The sequence below is a fragment of the Ammospiza nelsoni genome, chromosome 20 (genome assembly GCF_027579445.1).
Source record: "Ammospiza nelsoni isolate bAmmNel1 chromosome 20, bAmmNel1.pri, whole genome shotgun sequence".
Taxonomy (NCBI): domain Eukaryota; kingdom Metazoa; phylum Chordata; class Aves; order Passeriformes; family Passerellidae; genus Ammospiza; species Ammospiza nelsoni.
The window spans coordinates 10,433,897-10,460,938 of NC_080652.1; the positions used below are offsets into that span (position 1 = coordinate 10,433,897).

The window sequence follows — 27,042 nt, forward strand, 5'->3', positions numbered from 1 at the left end:
GCGCCGTCGGGGCCGCCATGGAGCTGGTGGGGGATCGGTACCTGGGGGGAGTCATGCGCGGCAGGTGCGGCCGGGCACGACGGGGAAGACGGAGGGACCGGGAGGGGGCACGGGGGGTGCGGGGAGGGGTGGAAGCGGGGGGGACCGGGAAGGGGCGGGGGGGAGCACCGAGAGATGGAGGGCACAGCGGGGTTCACAGGGGACACGTGGGAGCGGGGGTCCGACAGGGAGGGCAGGTGGGGACTGGGAAGGCAGGGAGGTCGCGGGCATTGCAGATGGGCCGTGGGGACAAAGGGGGATTGCAGGGGTCTGGTGGGACCCGAGGGACGCGGAATTGCCACCGTCCACCCCCTCCATCTCTTCCAGGATGGAAGGATACGGCTACTACACGCTGCCCATGGGCACCGAGTACCGGGGCTCGCTGTGGGACGGCATGTTCCACGGTCACGGCGAGCTGCGGCGCCCCACCGGCGGCGCGTACCGGGCGCTCTGGGAGCGCGGGCTGCCCACGCAGGTACGGCCGGGGGGCTGCACCCCGAGGGTGAAACGCGCGGAGTTCCGAGGCAAGGCCGGGTTTGACCCCTCGGGTGCGTGGGGGAGGCTGCTGGCACCGCAGACGGGATTCCCGACCGAAGGCGATGGAGCCGCGCTGGCCCTGCTGCGGCTCTGCCGGCGCGCCCTGGCCTTGGTTCCGTCCATCCATCATGTTTATTAACTCTGCACTCAAACGCGTTTTGCAGGGGAAATACACTTTTACAGATGGTCTCGAATTCGAGTTGGAAAAATGGCTTTACTGCGACGGCTACGACAGAAGATTCTATACAGAAATCAGCTCTGGTTTTAAACCACCAGGTACTAAATTGCGTTTGCGATCCTGAGAGTCTGGAAGGAATTAAACTAACAACTTTGCTTAAGAAAGATTAATTCAGCTACATGAGTAACATGGAGCAGAAATGCTCTGGCTAATTTCATGCAAGCCTGAGATGCTGCCAGGAGAATGTGGACAGCACCTTCCACCAGCACAGCCTGGGGTGCAGCTCTGCACCCACCGGGGTCTCCTGGGGCAGGACAGGCCTTCATCATCTGCAGCTTTTGACATCCTCATTAACCCCTTCATACCATTCACCCTCCCTGCCTCAGCAGGGGGCTTTTGATACAGACAAGTGCAGCAAAAGCAATTAGTTTGCATCCAGGGCACCAAATGAGGCTTCAAGCATCTGCCCCACGTAGCCTTTTAGAAGACACCAAAACAGATGTTTGTGTTCAGTCTATGTTTTTGCTAGCCTCCTATAATGTTATTTATTTTAGTAAAAAGGTGGGTTTATAAAGGAAAAAAAATTGAGTAAAGTCTGTAATTTAATACACACAATACATAGAATATTTTAGTGATGACATGGAGTTGTGTGAAGCCAGCGATTCTCTCCTGGCCCCATTTTGGATTTTAGGGCTGGACTTGTAATGTTAACTTGGTGGGCTGAATCATGAGGAAATCAAAGTGATTATTTTTTATCACACAATCTTTGTGTGTGCATTTTTCCATTTTCATTTCCCCATCTGCACAATTGATGAAATGTTTTACAAAATTTATTGTGAGGTAACTCTGTTATTTTTATAGCAAACACCATGGAGATGTATATTAGTTATCTTGATCAAAGGCATAAATTAAAAAAAAATTCAAACCTTGTTTTTCCCCTTCAGGCATTGCTCAGCTTACAAATCTGGATCCTCCCAAAATAATCCCAAAAGGTTGTTATGACTGTGGTGATGGATTCTATAACCCCAAAACCAGAATAGTTGTTGACTACAAACGCAAGTTTCTGAGAAATGCAGGTATGATTTCACTTCTTCTGCCAGGTAAACTAAGAAGGGTTTATTATATCTTCTAGGCTGCCTGATTAAAGCCAAAATATAAACAACTCCATGACTTGGTTCTATTATCACTGAGCTAAAATATCTTTAACTTATTTATTTTATCAGTGATTTATGTATCCCCAGAGCGGTACAAATCATATTTTGCAAAATTACAATGAAGTATTCCCAAGCATATATGAATAAATATGTTTTATTGCCATTTGGTATGTTAATCTCAGAAAAATCTTCAGTCTCTCCTGTTATGATCTCAAGCAAGGGAGTGGTTGTTAGGGGCACATCACTGATCCTGAAAGCTGAAAAGCTCCATGTTGTCAACAGCAAAGTGCTTAAGCATGTGCTTATCTCTACATGCTAGAATTATTAAAATGAGTCTGGGTTTTACCTTTCTGAAAGAAAGCCTTCACCTTGGAGAGCTGTGTTTGGAGTAGAGTCTGGCAAATACACGGATAGGTCTTCAAATTAATAAACCTTGGGGAAAATGACCAATTACCAAGCCAAAAGAGAAACTTTTCAAATTAAAAGCCACAAAAGATCCCCAAACAATTGACACTGGGATAACTAAAAAAATGTAATCTGACCTGAAAAAAACCCTACTTTGTGTTCTGGCTATTTACTCTTTGTGTTTATCACCTTTTCGGTGCAGAGGGTTTTAAAATGAAACTGATTTCTGAAAACAGCCACCCACCATGCTTTTTCTTTTTTTTCCCCTCAAATGTCCAAATTGCAAAACCTCTTTTTTTTTTTTTCTAGTAAACAGAACATTTCATTTTCAGTGTGCTACAGTTTAACAGTTTTGTTGCTTGGAAACTCCATTTTTCAGCAAATTTACTATTTGTTGTAAAAAAATTCTGCTCTGCTCTACTTTCAAGAGCTTTTGTGAGTGTGCACTGTGATATTGGAGGAGGGAAGTGGGGAGGGGTTAAATGAATTGGAGATACCATCTGCTATAAAATATACCCTGTGATACATGGCCTTAAACGTTGAATAAAAACTGATCTAGATTATTACAAATGGCATTGATCCAAAATACTGGAATGCAGTGGGCCTACTGATGAGGAAGATAAGCAACATGCTTTCCAAAAACACAGGAACCTACACAGATTAGTACAGGAGGGAACGCCTTGGAATTCAATTTATTGTTTTTTAATCTGTTCTTTGAACTCATTGTCCTTTATGACATTTATCTCGAGCCCTACAAATTATACCAATCAATACGGGCCCGGCGGCGCAGCGTGCGGCCTGCCAGAGCGCTGGAGATGGGCTTGGTGTGGCCCTTCCAGCCAGGCCTGCACACAAAGTTCAGCTTGTTGATGTGAGGGTGAAGAAGGAATGTGTCATGTAGGCCAGACCCTTCCTCTCGAGAACATGAACACAATTGAAAAGCCCGGCACTTGTTCAACATCAGAGGAACTCCTGCCGCCCCAGGAGAGATGATTCAGGGCACAAGGCCACTGAAGCAAAGAGAAAAGAAAAAAATGTAAAAAAAAAACCCAGCTGTAAGCAGAAGAAACTGAGGAAGAGGCTGAGATGACAGGGAACAGATCCAGAATTACTCCATTATAGGTTGGGCAGGAAAGAGCAGGAAAACCTCCAGGCTTCCAGCCAAGTCTTGAAAGCATCAAAAGCAGATGGTAGGAAGCATTCAGGAAGTTCTTACAACAGCTTGACAGGTTTACCAAAATGACACTATCTGCCTCAGCCCTGGCAGCAGGCTTCAGAACACTCCAGGGCTCACCTTTCACCCAGGCCCTATTCTGAAGCCATTGCCAATTGTTCCTGGGCTGTTTGAGGGATCCCTGAGCGTGGCACAGCCTTGGCCCAGCCTGCAACGGCCTTGTCCCAGCCTGGCACAGCCAGGCCCAGCTCCAGAGCAGGGCACAGCATTACCCTGGCAGCTCCTGAGCCTGGCACAGCCTTGTCCCAGCCTGGCACAGCCAGGCCCAGCTCCAGAGCAGGGCACAGCATTACCCTGGCAGCTCCTGAGCCTGGCACGGCCTTGTCCCAGCCTGGCACAGCCAGGCCCAGCTCCAGAGCAGGGCACAGCATTCCCCTGGAAACTCCTGAGCTCACTGGCAGCTCTGCTCGGTGGAGATGAGAGAATGGGGAGCCCCAGGGAGGCTCCTGAGCTCCAAGGTCTGACCCTCATTTTCTCACAGAGCTCTCGCTGCTGGAGCAGCAAAGGCCCCTCCTGAAAACATCAGCAGGCCCAGGGAATGAAATGACAGCAGCAGCTTTGTTAGAGTTTTTATCTAGCAAGCTTTTCCAAATTCTCATTACAGCCTCGCAGTTATTACTCCGTCCCTAAACCTCTGTTTCCTTGGGGATGCTCAAATTTCTCCTGGTTCTCCATGTGTTCTTCAAGCTTTTCTTCTTGCCAGTATTGCGAAGTACGCGAAATTGAGCCATAAATAAGAATGGGAAGGCTCGTTTGTAAGAAGATACCTTGTTTATTTTTAATAGATACCAGGACCAGGCTCCTGTTTCACCAGGAGTATTCCTCTTGGTTTTTTTCCCCCCCAGAAATAGGACTCTTGGCACCTTTGTAACAGAGTTTGGTCAATAGAAAGATCGGAAGATTTCCCAATTTTTCAGTGAAAAGTAGAAACTACAAGACATTATTTTTAATGCAAAGCAGAGAGGCACAAGAAGACCTGTGACGTTCAGATTTTAGGCCCTCTAAATATCAGAAAACCCCATAACTTTCAAAGAGAAAATAGCATCAAAAAAGGAATTTTTTTATACTGAGATGGAAAAGATCTCAGCAGATTGCCTGGGTCACCTGTCTTGATGAAAAGAAAAGATATTTCTGATGAAAATTGCCTTGTTTCTCCTGTGGTTTTCACAGGGATGGGTTAAATAATATAAAACATGCTTTTCCTCATTCTGAGAATATTTATTCTACTATTTTCATATTTCTTCTTCAGGTTTAATTAGTATGGTGCATAGGGGAGCTTCCTGTAGTGCAGTCAGTATTACCTGAAATATATTCGTACCTCTTCCTATAAATCAAGAGCAGAAAGACACAAAATCTGCCTTTTCACTCAGAGCTCAGGCAGGGAACTGAATTAAGAGCAGGATTAGGCCTAGAAGACCAGGACAAGTGTCTTATTACGAGGGGCTTTGGTGTTGCTGCAGTCCCAAGCCAGCCAGCAATCAGCATTTCTACAAGGCTGAAAGTCTCGTGAAAAGCAGCAGGAAAAATCCTGCTGCTCCAGGAATCATTATGAGCTGAAAAGGTCAAGATTCAAGAACATTATTTTCGTGTAGTTTAGAGAAGTCTGGGGTTAGAACGTGTGAGGTGGTGAGGCTGGCCTGACTCCCCAGGAAAAGGGGCAAAGCCATTTTAATTCTAAGCCTTATTAATCACAGATTTACAATTTCCTCATGTTGTTACCTTGGGATGGAGAACTCATGCTTGGTCTGAAAGAGCTGAGAAGCACAAATATTTTGGACAGTCAGCAATGATGTGTTCAACCATTTCAGGTTTATCCAAATACACAAATCCATGAGAGAAATCTACATTCAGACTTTTTTTCCCTCACAACTCAGATCTGACTCGCACCAAGTGCTCTTTGGGAAATATAGACTTTGACTTGTCTGAAAAATGCAGTTGAGAAACAGCCATAACCACTCAATAATCGCTCAGGGTAATATTTCTATACCTACCCTCATGTACCCCAAACACATGCACATGTTTGCATGCTCTTTCTCAGAAACTACTGGAGAATTGGGTGTGGGATGAGGACCTGGCAATTTTTCAGGCCTGGAGTATTTCTGGAAAAAAGACAGCAAATTTAACTTCGAGTCAACTGCAGTGCAGGAAAAAAGATTGACTGCTCTGAGGGATCGTGCACGGAGCTTTATTCCCTGTTCTTCTTTGAAATTGCCTGTTCTGATGATGGAGGGAGGGGATGAACAGCCTGATTCCAGGCTAGTCCCCCAGTCATTGCCTAAGAATGTGGAGTTGTTTTGGCAGATGCCCTGAGCAAGGAGAGGAAAGCCCCAGCAATACACATACAGAGGGAATATAGTATTTTTGTTCGAATGAATTTAGCTTCCCATAGATTTAAATGTCTACTTATAAGGCAGGACCATTTAATCTTTTGTACATTTGTTTCTTTTTTATTTGACTTAAGATACTGAATTTAGATGAGGTTTAGTTCCTACATATTGAAACTCTTAAAAGCTCTTCAAATAATTGTTCTTTGGATACTTGTTAAGCTAAAGAAATCAGTTTTGATCGGCAGTAAAAGTTCATGCTATTTTAAGTGCAATGCTATAGCTATTTTCTGTTGTATATTTAATCATTTTGAATTATATGTCATGTAAAAGATTTTAGCTCTGGGGCATTTGCCAGATGGCTGATTCTGCATTTCACACAACAAAAGAAATAATGTTTGTGTAAAGCTCTTAAAAATAGTTGGTAATCAGTATATTCTACAACGAATAGGATCCAGACCTGTTTGGAAAAAAACCCCAGCTTTTGCAGAAATTAATTTAGAGGATTTGGTCTCTACCTCTGGGCTCTGAACAAAACAAATTGTGTCTATTGTTTGCTGATTTTGTAACATTTAACAAGTTAACTGGATTGTAAATTTTACTCATTTTTATGTTAAATGCCATTTATTGCAATCCATTGATCTTTTTCTCTTTACTTTGGCTGACAAACTTATTTCTGAAAGCAGGGTTGTAAAGCAGAGAGCCAATGCTGCTCTCCCTTTACACAAGCAGAGCATATGAATGTGAGTAGCCCTTTGCTTTTCTTGCAACAGCTGCAGTGCTTGTCCTTTTTCCTGCTAGTTCCTCCTTCTGGCCTCTTTGATTCATATTCCTCCAAAATACCACTGCAAAAAAAATTTTCTCTCTCTGCCATGGCATTCAGCTTCTTCTCTTTGCCCACAAGGCTCTACTGAGCTACCTACAAATTCACCCTCAAATTCACCTTCTGGTCTTGTCTCCTCCATCTCCCACATTCCTTTTCCCTTGGATCTAGTTCCAGGACATGGGTTTTTAGCCACACTTATACAATTCCAGTTTTCTGGTACTTGCTTCCCAGACTCTGGGGTAGCCAAAAGCTTTGGAAAATATTTCATCCAGAAGCAGGTCAGAAATTGTGTTATAACTCTTTGATCTGGATCTTCAAAGTGTCACTTATCTACCTCTTCCTCTTTTGTTAGTTAGATAGCTTTTGTTCCGATGTCAGAGCTCTGGATCTAAATAATCCCCAATGCTTAACAAATAAATTAATTGAGGAGCCAGATCTCAGCAGGAGGAGAGGCAGAGCCCTGGCAAGTGTCACAGTGGGACTGCTGAGTGGGCAAGGCAAAGGGCTGGGCAGTGAAGATGGCAGAGACAAACTGAGTCCATTTCAAATGACTCTCCCAGACTCCTATGAGAAGCTGAGGGGGTTTTCTTATCTTTTTTTTTTTAGTTTACTCTACCCTAAACACTTTTTAAAATGTTAGGCCAAATTTCCTACCCATCATATGCTCTTTTTGTATCTTTTTATATAGAAATGTGTGAAGATCAAGCACATTTGGATGCCATTGCAAAATTACTATATATGTCTTTCACAGTGTCAAAGTCTGCTCAGGTGACAGACAGAGATACTTGGAGACTTCTCATATAAGCAACCAAGCACATTCTTAGATTAAATTTGGTTTACATGTTTTAATCTGAAACATCCTCCATTCAGCAAAATAGATTATGAACCAACATAATTTATATTCCAGGCTGTAGCCAGCAGTGATAATATTAAAATTTGCATCATGGTGGAAGTTACTACAGCAATTTCAGTAGCTATAGCTTTTGCAGATATATTGTTCCTTCTGGTTTCCTGGCCTTATCTTTTTGAAAATTGTGGAAGTTTCAGTTCCAAGGAGTGGCATGCCAAGAATAACACCTTTGTTTGGGTGCTAACCATCCTATTGTGAATCTATTAAATGGGTTACACACAACCTTATAGGCACTTACATTCAACATACAGCTCATGTGAAAACAACTTTTACAAGAGATGGAAAGTTCATTTGGGGGCCATTTTGGAATGACAGTAATTAAAAGAGAGTGGAAGGGTGAGAATTTGTGGGTGGAAGCAAAGGTTAATTGAAAACATATTTTCCGTTTTCTTGCCAGCCTTGATGTTGGTGGGGTCAGGTGCAGTAAGGAAGGGGGTGCTAGGGACCCGGAGGGGGCAGTGGAAATGGAAGGGGTGTGCCAGGCAGAGCCCATGGCTGAGATGCTATCGCAGCTCCCTGTGATTGTGCAGTGGAAGAACATGATGAACTGCTCTGCGGGTGCTGGGAGGAGTCAGGGATGTGAAAGAATTCCCTGATATTGTTGTTTACAATGGGCTGCGTGTGCTTGGCCCTCTGCAAACAGGGAGGAAGCTCAGCTGCTGCTGGAGGATGGTGTGCTGTAAACACAAACCATCCCAACACACCCCTCAGACCGTGGGCAGCTCTGGGCAGGGCTGGGCTCGGCTGTGCCAGGGCTCCCAGGGCTCCCTGTCCCACTGGTGGCACATGCCAGGGATGCCAGCTCCCCTCCTGGGCTCTCACAGAGCTCACACGGGGCTGGCACACACTCACATCTCAATTTCTGTCCCCCCTCCTGGGCTCTCACAGAGCTCACACAGGGTGACCCCCACTCACATCTCAATTTCTGTCCCCTCTCCTGGGCTCTCACAGAGCTCACACAGGGTGACCCCCACTCACATCTCAATTTCTGTCCCCCCTCCTGGGCTCTCACAGAGCTCACACAGGGTGACCCCCACTCACATCTCAATTTCTGTCCCCCCTCCTGGGCTCTCACAGAGCTCACACAGGGTGACCCCCACTCACATCAGGTCCTTGGGCAGGGGAGAGAGCCATGGATCTGAATTTGAGAGTGCACAGCCTCTGAGACATCAGGAACACATACACTGCCAAGACCTAACACAGACAAGGTTTTTAAGGTGAACAATGTCGATTTTCCCCTGTTCAAACCACTGGGGATTCTAATTTAGCAAACTTCTAGGTGTTTTCCTGGGAAAGCAATAGTTAAGAGAAGCCTCCATGACAATCCTGCCAGTGCTGTCAGTCTCAGCTCTGTGCCATGGCAGGCACCTAAGCATGCAGAGTCCTCAGAAGCCTCTCACAGCTGAGGTTTCCATAAGCAACCCAGAAACATGATAGTTAAAAGCAAATAATTCTAAACTTTGCAATATGCATTTAATATAGCAAGATTAAACGCACCTAAATTACAGTGTGTTCTCATGTCATCCCTTGGAAGCACCCTGAAGCAAGGCCACCCTGAATTTTCAGCTGTTTCTAATCCCAGCTGAGAGATAAATCTGGAATGTGGTATTTGGGGAAATCTCTTCTGCCACTACTTTTAGTCTGAGCATTGCAAAGGAGGCAATGGTTTCATTTTGCAGAGAGCAGAAATCCACTGATTTACGTGGGCTGCACTTTGAGCTCATGTGGGATACACCCAACAGTGGCTGTAACACCTGTTTGGACCTTGCCAGCATTTGGAACTTCCCCTAAAGCCCCCAGAACAAGGCAGAAACTCGCCAGGCAGCATTTGGTGAGAAGATAAAATTTTGAAATGGGCTGCTTAGAGGAACACATTACACCCTCAGCTTCAGCTGGGGCTGGTTCACCTAAAGAGGCTCCCCAGAGTGACCTGTGGGTGTGGGACAGCGAGATCAGGACACTTCCCTCCTGTTTAATCACCTTTTGTGGGCTGATGCTGCTTCTGGGGAGCAGTGGTGCAGGTGGCTGCCAGGCTGGCTCCCTGTGCCTGCTCAATGAAAACAGCCTGAATTAATCACCAAAATGACAGAGAGCTGTCCCAGCGTGGGCTGGCTGAGGAGCTCACCCACAATATTCAGGATATATTTAGTGGGTGCTAGAAACTGATCTCATTTTTGATTGAGACACAGGGAAATAATTCAAGAGCTCATCCATTACAATCTTTTGCTGTTTCAGTTTCAAGATTCCAATAATATGTCATTATAATAATGATAATTCACTGACTTTGGAAGAAATAAAATGGGTAACATTTACTAACAGCATAGGGATACACCAGAGCAGTGAAATGCTCAGACAAAGCTTTTTCCCATTACCTTCCAACATCAGCATGGTTAGTCCTCTCTCAGCAAAGTCTGTTCCATCACTGTTTATTCTACTGAGGAAAATCTAAAAAAATGGATAAACTTTTAAAGATAAATACACTGACACAAAATTCAGCACACCACACGAAGAACCCCGTTCTACCTAATTGTGCACAGGGTGATAATTTAGCACTGATTAAAGAGTTTGTATTTTTTTCAAATCTTTTTTAAAAGGAAAATTACTTCTGAAGGTGAAGATGTGCTTAGACAATCATATTAACATATTCAAACAATTGTAATTTGCAAAATAGTAATTACAACTCACTATCTGGTAGCATTAATCAAACTTCAAGGTTTAATTCCATTTTAAATATTGATGAAATGTGATTCTCCAATCTAACCCTGGTGTTGCAGGGTTATGGAAGCAGCCAGTGGCAGAAAAAGAGGAACGTGTAGTTAACAAGCAGCTGCCACAAAGAAGGATCGGCATCTGTGATTTAAATTGTTAGCTGCACAGTCAGGTAGAGTGTAAAAAGGGTAGTCAAGAGGCTGTTAAGTCCATTGCTGCCAATTACTAACAATCAGGGAGGAGCTTTAAGACTTGTTCAGTACAATAAACCCAGTTTGTCTTGTTTCAGGGGTTACTACTGAAGAGGTTGCAGCTGCACTGATTCAAATAGCCCTAAAACTACAGTAATTATCAACCAGTCTTCTTTAGTGTGGCAAAAGTATGTTTTACCATAGCTTAACTCTTTACATTCTAATATTTCCCTGCCTCCTCTCCCATAGCCAGCCCTGGAGCCATTCTCATCCCTGGGCTGTGCTTCTTCTCCCTAGCCTGGAGCAATTCTTTCATTTCCCCTTACCTAGACCGAGGAGCAGCTGTACATCACACTGGGCTGGATGGCAGTCCTAGGGATTTACTTCATGTTGAGTCATCCCATCCATTTTTCCTTTTCATGCACAAAGTTGAAATTCACATCTCTCGTTCAGTTTTTACATCTGGTTAAACTCCATGCAGGTTAAGCAGGGCTTATGAACATGTGTTTAATTTGCACAGGCTCAGATCACAAACCAAGACATTTTGGGATCAGTCTGGCCAAGATCCTTGGAGTGACTTGTCCTGGTGCTTTCCTGGGAGCCCAGGAAATCCCAAAGTGCAGAACGAGACAATCTGGGCAAACCAAGGATGTGCTGGAAACCTGTGAAGCCAAGTTAACATCAGCCATTCTTTGTGCTTAAGCCCTTGATGCTCAGCTGAGTGAGAGCTGCCAAGGGCTCAGTCAGCCTCAGGCTGATTATTTCTGGCACTCAGGTGAGCCAGGTGTGCCCAGCTGCCAGCCAGGCATGGTGATGCACAGCATCTCTAAGTTTTCTTATTCCTTCACCGTGACAGAAACAGACAGAAGTTTCCTTTACATGCAATTATTACAAGCTCAGTTAAACTATCTTTTTGTTTTAGTTAAGGCAATTCCAGCTAAAACCAGGGAGCCACACAGAGTGGACAATATCTGTCACAGGCAAGGCACACGTGATACATCTCCAACACCTCGTGCATAGAACAAAAGCCAGCACGTTGATTATGGCTTGGATGTTGTTTTTAAGAAAGCTGAAGGACCACATTTGCATTCCTGTTGCAGCCCTCGGTGGAATCTGCCTGTGAGAATTGCATGGTCTTTAAGCAAGATTCTGTGCTCATGTTTTTAATTTCCCTTTTAGCATATTTTTTCCAGCATCTATTTTCACCTACTTTACACCCAAATTAGAAATGTGCCATTAACAGGATATTTTGTTATGGATCTGTGGGTCTCTAAGGAATAAAAAAAAAATCAGTGAAACACAGGAAGAGCTGAACTTAGCTATTTCATCCAAATGATGACTATTTTGCAGTCATTACAGCAAGCACCTTGGCACCATTCCTGCCTGCACCAGGGTGCCAGCAGAGCTGGGTGTGATCAGCACCTCAGGTGTGCACCCAACCCTCAGCCAGCAAGGAGAGAAAAGGGAGGGCAGCATGGAAAAAAAAAAAAAAAAAGGAAGAAAAAATAAAAGGCAAAGCTTGATTCACAAGCCATCACAGGATCAACCCCCAGATTTGTGCACCTGAAATTGTCACAAACCCCTCTGGAAACTTCTTAACCTAACACTTCATTCCCAGCACCTTCCTACCCTTTGCATTTCAAACGCTCCTCTGTACTTCAGCATAAAGGTACAACTCCACAATCAAAAATCTCCACGAAAATCTGACTCCTAGAGAAGCAACATGCTTCCTTCTCCATTTTGTTTGACCTGCCCAGGCAGGGGGCTCAGCAGGGTGAAAAATGGGACCGTGATGGTCCCAGGGGTGACACCCCCTCATCTGCTCTTGTACGTAACAAGGGCTGCCACAAACCCTCAACATTCAGATTTTTACACACATCACAAGCAGCTAATATGAATTTGTTAAGACAGTGGTAAACACAAGAAGCAGCTCGAATATATTTCATTTGTATAAAAATAAATACAGGTATTGTTGTAAGTAATACTTTGATTTTTTTTCCCCAAGGCTTTTTGAAGTTTGTTTTTCCTGGTTTAATACACAGATCTCTTTTCTCCTACACAAACACAAAGGAAAAGGCTGCAGAACAGTTTTTGGAGACAAGACAATTTAAATCCCTGAAATTAAGAAGCCACAACTTAACATTCACCAAGCTATTTTTTTGTAAATCATGCAGAAAATTACTATTCAAACTTTGCTGGTCAGTTGTTTTTTCCTACATTGTCTTTGCTTTTATTTTCTTTCCACACTGTCATTATGCTCTCAGAATAAATACGACAGACATGAATACTAACAAGGGACACAGGAGTTGGTCTAAAATATCTCTCAGCCACTACATCAGTTTATCAATACCTGCAACAACATACATCCCAGAAACAGCATGGAAAGAAAAGCTCCAAGACAAGAACCTGGCGCTTTACTGACAATTTTTCTTTACCTTCACTTTTTATAAACCAACAAGCAACACAGCCAGAGTATTTTAAAAAAGCCTATCTTCATTTCTGGTAGTTTCAGCATTTCTCCTGCATGTTTTGCCCAAAAAGGCAAAATGTAAAATCTGTGCATGTAAATCTGGTGGCTCGCCCAAGCTAAGCTGATCAAACAGATGAAAATCAGTCCTTGCCACAGAGCCAGTGCCTCCTGCCTTGACAAATTCCCACACAACAGCACACGATCTTTTAAACAAACACCAAAAAAAAAAAGTGTTCTAAGATATGCCAATGGCTAAATAAAGATTTATTTTTCAAGGGAAAAATGGCTTGTTTGACTGGAGCCCAGGGGTGCAAGGAGCAGTGTGGCACAGGGATATTTAAGGTTCCTTTCTCTCCCTTTCAGACGATGATGAGCATGAATGGATCCTTCGGACCTGCCGGAAAGCCTGGGATTTAACAGCTGAGGAGCAACCAAAACCATCACACAGCCTCTCCTAGACAATATTCCAGCAAAGCAGGTAATCTGATGCACAATAAATGCAATTTGTCCTCGTGGATTTGTCTCACCCTTTCCCTCGACAGGAATATAATCTTTCTGTCATCTTTGTCAGCTCAAAGAAAAATGGAAATAATCATTTAATCAGTCATGCTGAGCAAAAGCCACGGCAAAAAAGCCGACTGTACTCACAATAATATTCCTGAGAGGTGTGCAGTGTAGTATGTATAAACATTATTAAGCCTGAAAACAATTTGTTAAAAAGAGTGCCTCGGATTCGGTGTTGAAGTCATTCAAATCCATCTTAATCAACATTATTTTCCCAGATTTTAGTTAGCTGTCCTGGTGAATTCCTTTCCTCTCTTTTTGCTCAGTACTTTGATATTGATTGATCATTGTAATAATGTACACCAGAGGTATTCTTTAATGACGGGTTTGCTAACTAGGAAATTATATCCATTTACTACGAACGTTTGTTGAACTCTCCTGAAGCCAGAGTTTAACAAAATAATAAAAGAGGAAAACTGGGTGGGTTGCTGCTTGATTAGTAAGCCAGAAAGTATTTAAAAATAAAATAAAATGGAATTACATCATTTTCTGGATGTAAGTGCCAGCACTTCTACTTGCATTAACTTTATTTATTACACAAATAAGACATTTACAAAGCACAACATTAAAAGTATGTAACAAAACAGACAAATTGGTTTTACAAAAAGTGCTTACAATTTTGTTTTACTTTTTTAAAATAAATATTAGTCTTGACTGTCCACTCATTCAGAGAAAAATTTTTTTAACCATTGTAGCCAAGACATGCAGAATTGCAACATGCTACAACAAAATGATTGGCAGATGAAATAAAACTGGTGTTGAGTTGGCATCCTACAGATAAATCACTGATAGTAGTGTAGGATTGGTTCCCACTCCCCGTCCCAACGAGTGAGTTCTGTAAGCACCTTTAGCTCGGGCATTGGGCTGACAGCATGAGCCAGGAAAAACCACTGGAGATAAAAGCTGAAACCATCCCACTGCCAGAGCCGAGCTCTGTTAGTCACCTCATTAAACTGGAGTGAAGAGCCTTTCCCTGGCTGTCTTCAGTGGATTCTGTCTGCAAAAGGGTTTGTAAATAGCAACTGGAAAAGTTTAGTGCGTGGAGTCTGCATTGCTGCACCAGAACCCATCTGGCAATTACTGAATAAACTAAGAAAATGAGAATGACTTTAATTTTATTTTTTTTTTTAATCCACAGACAGGAGATGAATGCAAATGACCTGAGATAAGGTTTGGTTCAGTGGCAACAGTCAGTGTGAAATATGTTGTGAAACAATGTATTGAATAAATTAGAAGATTTCTTACATTCTTGGTACAGTTGAGTATTTTCCATACACATAATTAGCTCTAAAACTGCACAAGCTGAATTGCTTCCAGTTTTTGCAAACAATTTGGGCTTAATATAAACAGAGCCTGATTTCTGAATTAGCAAAGCTGCTCCTGGCTACTTATGGGGGGAAGTGCCCCGAGCACAGTCTGTGATGAGCCCACATCCCTGGAGAGAAACACCAACATTCCCTGGGCTCTGCCATGGCACTGCTTACAGACCCTTGGATATCCAGGACATTCCCAAGTGGGGCTTTTCTGATCAAGTTGGTATTTAGCAAATACATATTTCATAGTTTCCCTTTCACTGCATTGCCAAGACAGAAGGGAGAAACACATCAAACCCTTTTCTCCCTCAACAGAGCAGTTGTGGCAGTCTCAGAGACTGTGGGATGTCAGGGCAAGTTGCAGCCTGAATCTCTCCTTCTGTGTCAAATGGAATAACTACCCATTCCTTTATGGCACTAATTCCACAACTAAATGGTCATTAGGATGTGCAAGCACAAATGGAGAACAAAGTCAGGCCCTGGTGACCCCCCACGAGCACCTCAGGGCTGACACAGCAACCACCTCAGCCTGTGATGACAAACACTCACCAACAGCCAGCCAGGGGAGCACTCAGCCTTCCCTCATTCTATGAAAAGGACAAAAAGGATGCACCTGGAGCACCTGGAGCACCTGGTGACTGTCCCCTCCGCGGGGAACACCTCTGCAGAGGTGGCTCCAGTCAGGGCAGGCGTGTGGCAGCACGTCGTCACTGGTGACACTCTGGAAATGGTCACTCACACATCTGGAGGTGACAATAACATTTTGTGGACTTAATTCCCCTCTCTCCTTTCAAATGTTACTTTGAGTTGGGACTAGAGCTGCTGGCTGCAGTTTGGCAGGTACTGGCCCATCTGTCCGAGGTAGTGCCATCACTCTCAGTACACAGACACACACAGGAGGGTGTGTGTGTGTGTGTGTGTGAGTGTGTGTGTGTGTGTGTGTGTGTGTGTGGATTTGCTCCAACCAATATCAAAGTGTGTTGTACTCAGTTCCTTCCCAAGCCAAGAGATCTCAGTGGCCCCTCAGCAGACATCCCCATCTCCCCACGCTGCTCCCAGGGCGTTCCTGTGGCTCAGGGCAGCCTGTCTGGCTGCTGGTGTCACACAGAGCTCAGGGACATGGCAGGAGAAGGCTCCCCACGGGTGCAGTGTGGGCTGCCCAGAGCTGGGGATGGCTCCCACCTGGATTGATCCAGGATCTCCCGCAGAGGAGAACACGAGTATCTACAGTTCCCATCAAAAACAAGTTATGTAACAGATGGATTCCCATCTCCTGCTCCTCGGGCATGGCTCAGTCACGTCCCTCACTGCTGTGCCTCAGAGGAGGCTTTCACATTCTTGGAAGAGCAGCCTCACAGACACTTCACAGCAGGACAGACCCATGTGCTTGCGCAGAGAGAGCTTTTGTTACAGACCTGTTCTTGGCTCGGTGCAAACTGAGGAGGGCTGGCAGAGGTCTCATTTACTTTTCGTTATTACCATCAGTGAAGGATGGGATGGTTTCGGAGTCCTTTTCCTGACTTGGGGCCAGAGTGCTGAGCACTTCCTGTGAGCCCAGCCGTTCTCCTGGGATGCACCCTCATCCCAGGGCCTGGGACAGCCCAACCCCAGCAAGGGAGACCAGGGGGGCAGAGGGGATCAGAGCCAGGCTGCCACACTAAGGAACATGCCATCCCCTTGCTGTCCGCTTGGCTACTGATGGTTCCTGCTGGCCTTACTGTGGCTTTCACCTTTTTAACTCCAGTTTCTACCCAGCTCTTCCCACTGACTGAACTTGAGTCCACAGCAGGGCAGAACATTTCTACACCTTTATGGCCACCTTCCATTGAGCATTTCCCAGTCCCAGAGTATGGATTGTCTGAGAGTTTTCTGTAGGTACATTCTGAAATCACCCATTTGTGATCCAATATGACTCCAAGGAAATAAAGTAGCTTGTTAATAAAGAACAAGAGTAAAAAACTTAAAAAAAAAAATTGGCAGATGGCTGTGAGAGGAGAGAGATATTCAGTGTTCTAAGAACAAGTCAGCAATCAAAAACTTCAGGGTGCTAAACCTGGCTCTGCCACCAACCCTCATGGTTCCTCTCAGTTTAGGACATCTCTGCTTCCCCTCCTATAAAACGGGGGGAAAAAACACTAAGATTTACTTACCTTTGAGTGATCAAAGGACATGTGATTCTAAAGCACTTTGAGGAGGAAGAAAAACTGCCTATTTCCAGCTGGCATCATGTTTTCCACTCATTGGAGTCTCAGCTACCTGCGAGTTTGGCTCAGGCAGGTCTGTCTATACATCGAGTTGCTGAGCCAAAAAGCCAATTTCGGATTTCACACAAGCGAGTGGAAAGAAGGAGGGATGTCCAGGAACTGCTTCACTGGTGCAAGAAGAGAATCAGGCCAAACCACGAAAATTCCTCCTTCCTTTGTGTCCAGAGGCGATCATCGACCGCCCTGAGACTCGGCGTGTTCCGGGCTGTTCGTATCCCGTGGGTTTGGGAGCAAGACTTGCAAGCACAGCAGAGTCACCAGTTTTGACTGTGTCTGGCACTGCCTTGGAGAGACTCACGGTCATTCTACAAGTCCACAAGAAACAAGTGTAAAATGTGACTGTGCACTCAACACACACATACACAGAGTGTCGCTGGAGGAGTCGGAGCGGGCGCGAGGTGCTGCTCAATGGAGGAGCTGAGAGTGCTGGGGCTGAGCTGCTCCCGCGGGGCCGGGCGCTGCCAGCGGCTCAGGGGCAGCTGAGGAAGAGTCCTCGCAGTCAGTACTGGAAGAGGATGACCTGGGGGGAGAAGGGGAGTGTCAGCAGCACAGCCCTGGCCACGGCCGAGTGCTGCAGGGAGCAGCAGAACAGGCTTTGCTGGGGCAGCCACCTCCTCTCAGAGGGAAAACCCTCTCTGGATGTGCCCCATGCCCAGGAGCTGCCAGCCCTGCCTGGGGAAGGAGTCACCACCGAGGAGCCCAGGTGGGAGGTGACAGGAGACACCTTCGGCTGCAGAACCAAACACAACCAGGCAGCACCCCAAAAACAGCACTTCATTCATCTGTGCTGGGATAGAGCAGCTACCAAAAGGGACAGAGGCCATGCCCAGCAATCCTGAGTGCCCACCTCACTCAGTGACCAGCACAGGCTGCCCTCCAACACTGCACTGTCCAGGGGAAGCAGCTGCTGGGCTGCTCACAGCTCAGCTCTCACCAGCCACTGCTCTGGGCACCCCCAGAGGAGTGGGGCGCTGCCCCACACACACTCAGCATGGAAATGTGTTTTCCCAGGATCTCAGCTATCTCTGCTTTCAAAAATTTTTGGATGTGGGGGGAAAAAAAAGCTACTTCAGTTTTCAGGAATTCAACATGCAAGAGATTGTTTAGGAAAGGATCTGGTTGGGGGGCAGCTCCGTGTCCTGAGAACCTTGTTCTGCAACAGCTGTGAGCCAGTAATTGCATTTAAATCAGGAGCTGCTTGCTGCAGTGAAGCCTCCCTAACAACAGCACAGGACTGTATAATATTATCTGAAAACTCTGCAGCTTGCTGGCACATATGACAAAATGGTAGAATTTAGACTGAGAAAGTTTCTTTGCTGTGCCACTGCTTCTGCCCATTAAAACAGAGCTCAATGAACTGCTGCACTGAGAAGAGAGATCTGAAAAGAGAGGTGCTGATAACTTCTAACATTAAAGACAAAAGCCAAAACCACCCTGAGTTGCCAAAGCTCAGTGTTCCCTCAGAAGGAACTCACTGAAACTGGGGTCCTAAATAAAATCTTCCAAACCTAAGCATGTTTGAGAAATCTTGCCCCAATAAGCTGTGTGTTAGAACAGATACTGTAAAAGCTGAAGAGAAAAATATCAACATGCAATATTTTCTCCTGGCCAGATATTGTGAAATAACATTCCTACTTCAGATATTGTAACAGCCAGTTGTTATTATTTTTAAGCAATACTGCAACCCACAAGAAATTAATCTTTTTTGTTAACTCGTGGAAAACTGGGAAGTTAGCACATGCCAGAGGTCCCCCTGCTCCGTTGTTCACAGCCAGGTGCTGCTCACACTGACCACACATGCAGACATCTGAGGAACGGAGCAGGCAGAGCTCAGGGCAGGGGAAAGCAGGGAGGATCCAGCAGGAGGATCCAGCAGGAGGATGTGAGAGCCCTCAGTGGATGCAGGCACAGAGTCCCAGCAGGTCACAACAGTGAAAGGGAAAACACAGTGATGCCATTTTGACCAACAGTGGGTACATCTAGGACCCCCAACACTACGGGAAGACACAGGGGTGGGTGGCAGCTGTGGAGGTCATGGAGAAGCAGTGATGCTGACAGGAGACAGCAATGAAGTTACACACAAATCTTTGCTACAGCGAGGGCTGGCCCCAGAGCCTGGAGCAAGGACTACATTTACCTTCTCACCCCGATTAGACAGTGGTCCTTCCATATCTGCTTTGAGGTGCACTGGTGGAGCAGTGTAGGGAAGTCTACAGTGCACTTGTCCACACTGTACCTGACCTGTGGATGAGAAGGGGCTTCAGCCTCTGTTACTGCAAACAACACAGCCCAGAGCCCAGAGCCCACAGCAGCAGAACCCACAGCAATACAGCCCACAGGCCACAGCACAGCCAGTCCCACCGGGACACGGGGGAGCAGGCGGGGCTGGGGCACAGCCCTGACCCTGTGGGGAGAAGCCTCACAAGAGCCACAGAGCCAAAACCTCTGTCCAGGCATGACCAAAGCTGCCCATCACTCACAAATCATCACTCAAATCATTTCGCTCGGAACAGAGAATGCAACTCTGCTGTCCTGAGCAGGAAGGAGACCACCGAGCCCCACAGGGCACACCCACAGCTCTTCTCCCTGACACAGAGAGCACAGGAGGGCCGAGGACCAGGCAGTGAAGCCCAAATCCCAAGGGCAAAGCTGATCAGACACGAGGAGGAGCAGCAGCAGGGGCACCATCCCCGCACCCGCAGCACCGGGAGGGTTTTGGCACGGCCCCAGCCCAGCCCCAGCCCAGCCCCAGCCCTGCCATCCCTCACTTTCGATGTATCCGTGCAGCGTCACCATCCGGGCCCGCTCGGGGCTGCTGAAGGGCGAGTAGTGGATGTCATCGGACAGCGAGGAGGGGATGCGGGACGGGGGCGCTCCCGAGGGCGGCACCGTGTGCTGCGGGGTGTGTTTTTTATGGCGGGCTCTGCAGTTTTGAAACCAAACCTGAAAAGAGAGCAGCGAGCGCTGTGACAGCTGAGAGACAGCTGGGTTAAAATCCTTCACCATCCTGGCCTTGGATGGGTGTTTCTTCCAAGTTTTTACAAAAGGGATGAACAGCAGGTATGAGATTTCTGATCATATCTCACTGCTTCTAATTAAAGGAGTAGTTTGGGAATTGCATCCTAGAGTTAAAACGTGTATGGAAAGGGTTTTTATGCTTAAGAGGTGATCTGTTTCTTATGCTTTAATTTCTGAAAGATAGCTGTGAGTAAAAACCTTCTCCAAGACTGAGTGAAGATCAGCTCTCCAAGGCAGGGCACCCTGGACCATAGAGAAGGAAACAGTCTAAGCATTTGACAAATTGTTTCCTGTTCAAAGTGCCTTTAAAAAACATCCACATAAAAAATCACCCAGCGTGCAGCCTGCTTGATCTTTGCTAAATGAAGAATCTCAATAACAGAGGCTCAAGCCAGATTTTCACATGCAAAATTTAAAAGTGTCATTGGCAAAACAATCTCGGATGAAAGCCCCAAATTTATTTCAACCACTCATGTTTTTATTGTATGCAGAAAGTGTGTGTGCAGAACCTTACAGTGATGAGTACAAACGTCACCAAGAGGCAGAGCTGGGCTGTGTGGGAGCTGCAGAGGGGACACTTCTCAGTCCCTACAACACCACCTGCCCTTCCCTCCCGCATCAGGGTGGGAGCTTCCCTGCCACACTGTCCCCTGGAGCTGCAAAATTCCTTTTTCTTTCAACTTCTCCATGCCAATGATCCCTGACTCTGCCTCTGTGGCAGGGGCGGCTGCCGGGGGAGCTCCCACACACCTGGCAGTGGCTGGGACAGAGCTCAGCTCCAGGACCTGCTGCTAGCAGCAGCTTTTCCACCCAGTGATTTACTGTGCATGGCTGGGGCTGTTGGGGCTTTGATTCATTGCATCATAAGAGGGAAAAACAAATAGAAAACCCACGAGCGAGATAGAGCAGGGACGGCACTGGCACTGCTGTGGGAGCAGAGCTGGCACCGGGGAGGCAGCTCGGAGTGCTGGATGGATGCTGAGGAGCCTGGGGCTGTGAGTGTGACCCTGGCTGGTGCCAGCCCCCAGGTGCTCCTGCCTGCCCATGGTGGCCAGCCCTGCTGTCCCTGCCTGCCCTGCCTGCCCATGCCCTGCCTCACCTGAATGACTCTGCGGCTCAGCCCCGTCATGTCCGCCAGCTTCTGCAGCGTTTGTGCGTCGGGGTTGTTGTCCTGAGCGAACTGTGCCTGCATCACCTGCGGGGAGAGGAGAGGAGAGGAGAGCAGAGCTCGGGGGAGGCTGGGGAGCCCCGGCCCCGCAGCCCCCCGGCCCCGCAGCCCCCCGGCCCTCCCGCCTCACCTGCAGCTGCTCGGCCGTGAAGGAGGTGCGGGCTCTCTTGGCTGGCTTGGGCTGGCTGTCCTGCTCCGAGGGCACAGCCCCCTCCAGCGTGATCCCATTGCCTGCAGGAGAGAACCCTCTGAGGCACAGGGCAGAGCCTGCCTGCCCCACCACCTGCAGCAGCTGCTGCTCTGGGGGACACCGCACCTGGTGGCACCACAGCCTGGGACACCCAGGGCACCCCCTCAATGGAGGGACAACAGCCCTGGCACCACAGCCTGGGACACCCAGGGCACCCCCTCAACGGAGGGACAACAGCCCTGGCACCACAGCCTGGCACAGCCAAAGCACCTCCTGCTGCAGTGGGAGCTGAAGGAGTGGAGCCAGCACGGCCACCCAGGAGCTGCCCTGGGCTGCTGGGCCCCTCCACACACAGGGAAGGAGAAACAACCATTCCCCAAGAGTTTACTGTGGAATGAAGAAAAATGCAGCGAGTGGTGGAAGCCACAGGGAGTAAGGGGAGGCAGCAGCAGGAAGAGGTCGAGGTGGTGTGTGAGGGCAAGCACTGATGTCCCTCTGGCCCTGACTCCCAATCACCCCTTGGCCACATTCTCCAGGGAGTGGCTGGGAAGGGACCCTGTCCCTGCCAGGCTCACCCACATCCATCACTCCTGCCCCTTGCTGCCCCCTGTGACCCCGTTTTCCCTCGTGGGCGCTGCCTCCATCACTCCTTCAATTTGCTCAGAGCATCTCAATGGGCTCCTTGCTCCTTTCCCCAGCCCCAAACTGTCCCAGCACCTTGACCTTCCTCTTCCTCCTGGGTCCCAGAGCAGCAGCAGGAGCAGCACCGTCCCCAGGGCCTTGGGGTGGCCAAGCATGAGCAGCAGCCACACTAAGGGGATGCTCCAGGGGGACACTCCAGGGGGACAGTGACCTCCCCCTTGCCCAGCCCCGTGTCAGGGTGAGCCCAGCCGTGCTCTCACTGCCGTGCAGCCCCAGGGAGGTGCCCAGAGTCTGGTTCCTCACAGGGCCCTGCTGCAGCCCGTGCCAGCCTGGCTGCAGGGGCACTGAGGGTGAAGCCCCCCTGAGGGAGGGGCAGCAGGGATGGTGGGGGAGGGCAGCAAGCAGGGCTGGGCTCGCCCCGCTCCCAGGATGCTCCTGCACGAGCTGGACCAGGCTGTGATTGTCTTGGCTGGAGTTGAAGGACTTTCTCATATAGTTTGACTTGTTCTTTTCGGATGATGAATGGGACTCTGACTTCAGCAACATCTGTTTATTTTTCTTGTATGTAAAACCTCATGTGCAGAAGAAATTGCTGGGTAATTACTGGAGGGGGGAGTGTGGCCCTGCAACTCCACAGCAACTGCAGCTCTCCAAAGTGATCCCACCCCCTTCTCAAAACCCCTTGGACACAGGTAGTGACACCTGACACTCACCAGGTGCCCCAGCTCTGCCCAACACTGGTGCTCAGCCCACACCAGCAGGTTGTTCTGAGCAGCAGCAGCAGCAGCACATCCAGCATCCCAGCAGCTCTGCAGGACTCCCCGGTGCCAGACCCTGCTGTCCTCACAGCATTCTGCTCCCCCAGGACACGTGGCTTCTCCCCCTCCATCCTTGCTCCCCATCACCTCCCTCACACCCCACAGCAGCTGACCAGATGGACCAACACGTCACAAGCCACGTCCTGAACCAGGACCCTCCTTCCCAGCCCAACTGGGCACTCTGTTTCCATCCTCTTTCTCAAACACAGTAAACTGAACCATATTATTTTCCTGTCAGGTTGTTAATGGTTTCCACATGCTGCATGGGCCGGCCATGGCGTGTCCCTCCCTGTGCCCACCATGTGCTGAAGCCCTTCCCACCACAGCACAGGCCCTGGCACTGCCCGGCCTCCCTGAGCACCACAAATCTGTTCCTCTGGGCACCTCTCTGGGCACTGCCATGCAGGAGGCTGGGGAAGGGACAGCAGCTGCAGTGCTGTGACCGTGGTGTCACCAGCTCAGCTGGGTGTGGCACAGAGCCGTCCAGCTGGGAGTGGCACAACCCCACATGGGCAGGGCGGGTGGAAAACGATGGGAAGGTTTTGTCCAATCACCAATCCCACCTTCTCCATTTGTGACTCACAGCCTCAAATCCCAGAGGGTTCCTCACACTCTGCACTCCGGGCTGTGCACAACCAGGCACTTGTCCCTGGCGTTGCCCAGGGCACACAGGTCTGCCACGAACTGCAGGTGCTGCCAGCACATTGGCCACCCCATGAGCCCTCTGCCAGCCCAGGGCCTTGTGCTCAAGCTCCCCAGGACCACCCATCACCCCTTTTTGGCACGATAGAACCCTCCCCAGCACCCTGTGCTAAGGGTGAGCACGGGCACAGTGACTCCGTCCCGCTCCGTACCGTTCTCCGCCGCGCGCTTCAGGTTCTCGATCATGGTGTCGTAGTGGATCCGGCACAGCACCTTCTCCTCCACCAGGCCGAACTCCTCGCCCGTGGAGAGCTGCCTCTTGCAGGAGAAGCAGGCGAAGCAGGCCAGGTGGTAGGCATTGCCCCGCGCCCGCCGCACCCAGTCGCTGGCGTAGATCTGCCTGCCACAGCGGGCACACTTGGTACCGAACCGGCTGCGGGGAGAACAGACGGGTGAGGGCACGGACGGAGGGCAGGGGAAGGGCAGCAGCACCATGCCAGGGTGCAGGTGCTCCTGCCAACCCCGTTATTCACCCCAATTCCCACAGCACCCGTGCATGCAGAGATGCAGCGGGGCCGCCCCAGCGGTGCCCGTGCCGTGGCAGGGTGGGCAGCATGGGCAGCAGTGTGGGCAGCATGGGCAGCAGGGTGGGCAGCATGGGCAGCAGTGGGTGTAACTTGCTGCAGCCCTGTGAATCAGCTTCCCAGCCCGCGGGTTTTTTATTTTGATAACAGCCAGTGTGACACTGGGATGGAAACTGTGTCAGAGCGGGTTCTCTCCCGCTGCCATAAATCAAACCATGTGTGTTCTCCTCACACGTACAGGCACACACATCTGCTTTTTCCCCCGTGGAGGAGGTCTCCTCACTGTGAGAGGATGATGACTGTGCTGGAGTGAGCTGTGCTGGAAGGTAGCTCAGCACAGTCAAGAGGCAACAAGACAGCCAGGATCCTCTCACCAGGTGATTGTCTGAAAACCCCCATTCCTGTCAGGATGCTGATGGTCAAGGCAGGTGATTCACAGGGAGCAGCAGATGTGGCCCCCATGGCCTGAACCCCCAGGTCAGTGTCTGACATGAGGTGCCAGGTTCAATTTCTGTATTTCAGTACTGCTGCTGCTTAAAATAAGAAATGCAATGAACAGCAGTGAGAGCATCAGGAGAGACGGGAGCATCTCCTCTGCCACCCCAGAGGTGGTATTGGCTCCAACACAGTCAGTGCACTTCCCCACACAGCCCCAGCACTGTCACTGTCACCTCAGGCTCCCGAGGGCTCCTGCCAGCCCCTCACCACAGTGGGAAGCAGAGCCACTGCCAGACCTGCCCGGGCAGCTCCAGCATCTCCCAGTGCAGGCACAAAACACCGACAAGAACGACCACAGCAAGCGACAGGAGAGACCCCACAGCACAAACCCTTCGGTTCAGAGGCCAGAGCAGCCCCAAGCTCTGCACACAGACCCAGGCCAGGCCACCAGGGCCAGTGTGCTGCCCCTGCCCGACCCCACACCGAGGAACTGCTGCCCACCATGGGCCCAGCAAGATGTGGAAATACTGTCCTGTGCTGGATTACTAATAGCAAAACTATTTGGGAGGAAAAGAAGGGTCTAAATTTTTCAGCCTGACCATAGCTGACCAAAAAGAAGAAAAAAAAAAAGAGGACATTTCTGTGCTGAAATTATACAGAGACTTAGCTAAGAGACTTCACTAATTTACTTCAGATGGGAACATTGTAAACTGACTTTGTGCCAGCTCGTTTATATAAACGCACAAACAAAAGAACTGTATTAATTTTTTATTTAGAAATAAAGATCATTCCTGTAAATTGAATTACTTTGAACAATGTGCTATGTAAACAGTGGTACTTGCTGAGCAGTATCAGGCGAGGGGCAGGCACACAGAGCTAATGGCACGTGGTGATCGCCGCTCCCCGCTCCAGCCCCAGCCAGGGGAGCACAGCACGGCCGGGGGAAACTGAGGCACCACTCAGAAAAGGTGACACAGCCCTGTCCCACATCAGCTGGGCACTGGGGAGACACCCAGGCATCTCCTGAGGAGCGGGCAGGACCCCCAGGCTGGCAGCAGGGCCCAGGGATTTGGGCAGGGTTTGCTGAAAGGCGCTCGGATGGCCGTGGCAGCAGCACAGGCAGAGGCTGATGCCCCTGTCCCTGTCCCTGTCCCTGCAGGGCCACGCCATGAGCAGAGCCTGCAGAGAGGCTGAGGCTCAGCACAGGCGGGCACGGGGCTGCAGAGCCTGCAGCAGCAGCAGCAGCACTGTCACTGCGCCTGCGGCTCCCGGCCAGCTCCCTGTGTCTGTGGCACCGCTGCAGCAGCACAGCCAGGGCTGGGGCAGCACCAGCACCCACTGTCACCCCTCAGAGCTGGCACTGAGGGACCACCACTGCCAGGGACACAGCAACGGGGAGAGAAATGCCTGCAAGAATTCTGCCCCGACCATCAGCACTGCAAATTACAGCTCAAACACAACACAGGGTTTAGCTCACTGAGCTTACAGGGCGGTGAGAGCCCAAAGAGCCCCAGGAAAGGGGCTTCACAGGACTCCTGCCACCTGCCTGGCAGGGACAGGGATGGGCATGGGGACAGGGCCACACTGTAGCAAGACACACAGAGCCAGAAGATTTGTCCAAGCCCAGAACTGTGGCACAAACTGCAGCATTACCAAATGCTACCACAGCCGTGGGCTCACGCCCTGCGTGCATGGTTTGTGGTCAAGTGAGCAGATGCTCATCCCAAAGGTTAACTCTGGGAGACAGAAACTGACAGCAACCAGGAAAGACTCATCCAGAGAGACTCATCCCAGGAAGACTCATCCAGGAAGACTCATCCCACCTCCCCCAGGGGCGGCCGCATCATCTGGGGCGCAGGAAGAGCAGGGGCGGGAGGATGCCCCTGGTGCATCCTGTCTCTCCCACGCCGCTTCTCCCCAGGTGCCACAGCTCCCCCAGCCCTCCTGTCCATCCCTGCCTGTGGGAACAGGGCAAGGAGCACCCAGCCCCAGGGCCACGCAAGCTCAAACATCCCTGTCCCCTCCTGGTCCTGTCCCCTCCTTAGGAAGCCTCTGGCACAGCCCTCAGAGCCAGCTGCAGCTCACATCTGCCCAGGCCCTCAGCAGAGCAGCAGCCGTGCCTCAGCGAGGACCTTCACGCTGTGCCACTGCAATGCCCGAGCTGGAGCATCATCCTGGAGGGACACAGCCTCTGGATGAAGGCCACCTGAGCCACAGCCAGGCCAGGGACCCCAGGGTCACATTCCTGCAGCCTGCCCACCGAGGGCACAGCAGGAATCACACCAGGATCACGCTCTGGACAACTGGAGCCCTGGGAGCTTGGCTGTGAGCAGCCCTTGCATGGCTGGGAACACAGTGTTCTGCTCAATGAGCTCCAATTCTAATTTGGTTCTCCTTGGAGCGCTGGAGCCTCAGATGCCAAAT

General features: G+C 49.1%; 2 protein-coding genes across 2 annotated transcripts in view; one reads left to right on the forward strand and one right to left on the reverse strand.

Annotated features, from left to right (window-relative positions):
- On the forward strand, positions 1 to 14,787 carry MORN5 (MORN repeat containing 5). The gene is made up of 6 exons (XM_059486549.1): positions 1 to 64; positions 367 to 514; positions 741 to 852; positions 1,699 to 1,830; positions 13,341 to 13,455; positions 14,680 to 14,787. Exons 1-5 carry the CDS (start codon positions 18 to 20, stop codon positions 13,433 to 13,435), a joined length of 534 nt encoding a protein of 177 aa, XP_059342532.1. The 5' UTR covers positions 1 to 17; the 3' UTR covers positions 13,436 to 13,455; positions 14,680 to 14,787.
- The window catches only part of LHX6 (LIM homeobox 6), a 16,147-nt gene continuing 3,131 nt past the window's right edge, over positions 14,027 to 27,042 (reverse strand). Inside the window, exons 4-9 of the mRNA XM_059486548.1 lie at positions 23,809 to 24,029; positions 21,435 to 21,535; positions 21,236 to 21,331; positions 19,887 to 20,061; positions 19,256 to 19,359; positions 14,027 to 17,638 (exon numbers count right to left, since the gene is read on the reverse strand). Coding sequence (XP_059342531.1) covers positions 17,618 to 17,638; positions 19,256 to 19,359; positions 19,887 to 20,061; positions 21,236 to 21,331; positions 21,435 to 21,535; positions 23,809 to 24,029 — 718 coding nt within the window. The 3' untranslated portion in view covers positions 14,027 to 17,617. The remainder of the gene's footprint in view (positions 17,639 to 19,255; positions 19,360 to 19,886; positions 20,062 to 21,235; positions 21,332 to 21,434; positions 21,536 to 23,808; positions 24,030 to 27,042) is intronic.

Bases quoted from the DNA above. Each gene is read 5' to 3' on its own strand.
- MORN5 (XM_059486549.1), top strand. From the start codon at position 18: ATGGAGCTGGTGGGGGATCGGTACCTGGGGGGAGTCATGCGCGGCAG. The intron at 515-740 runs GTACGGCCGGGG...CGCGTTTTGCAG, and splicing joins AGCGCGGGCTGCCCACGCAG to GGGAAATACACTTTTACAGA. The intron at 1,831-13,340 runs GTATGATTTCAC...TCTCCCTTTCAG, and splicing joins CAAGTTTCTGAGAAATGCAG to ACGATGATGAGCATGAATGG.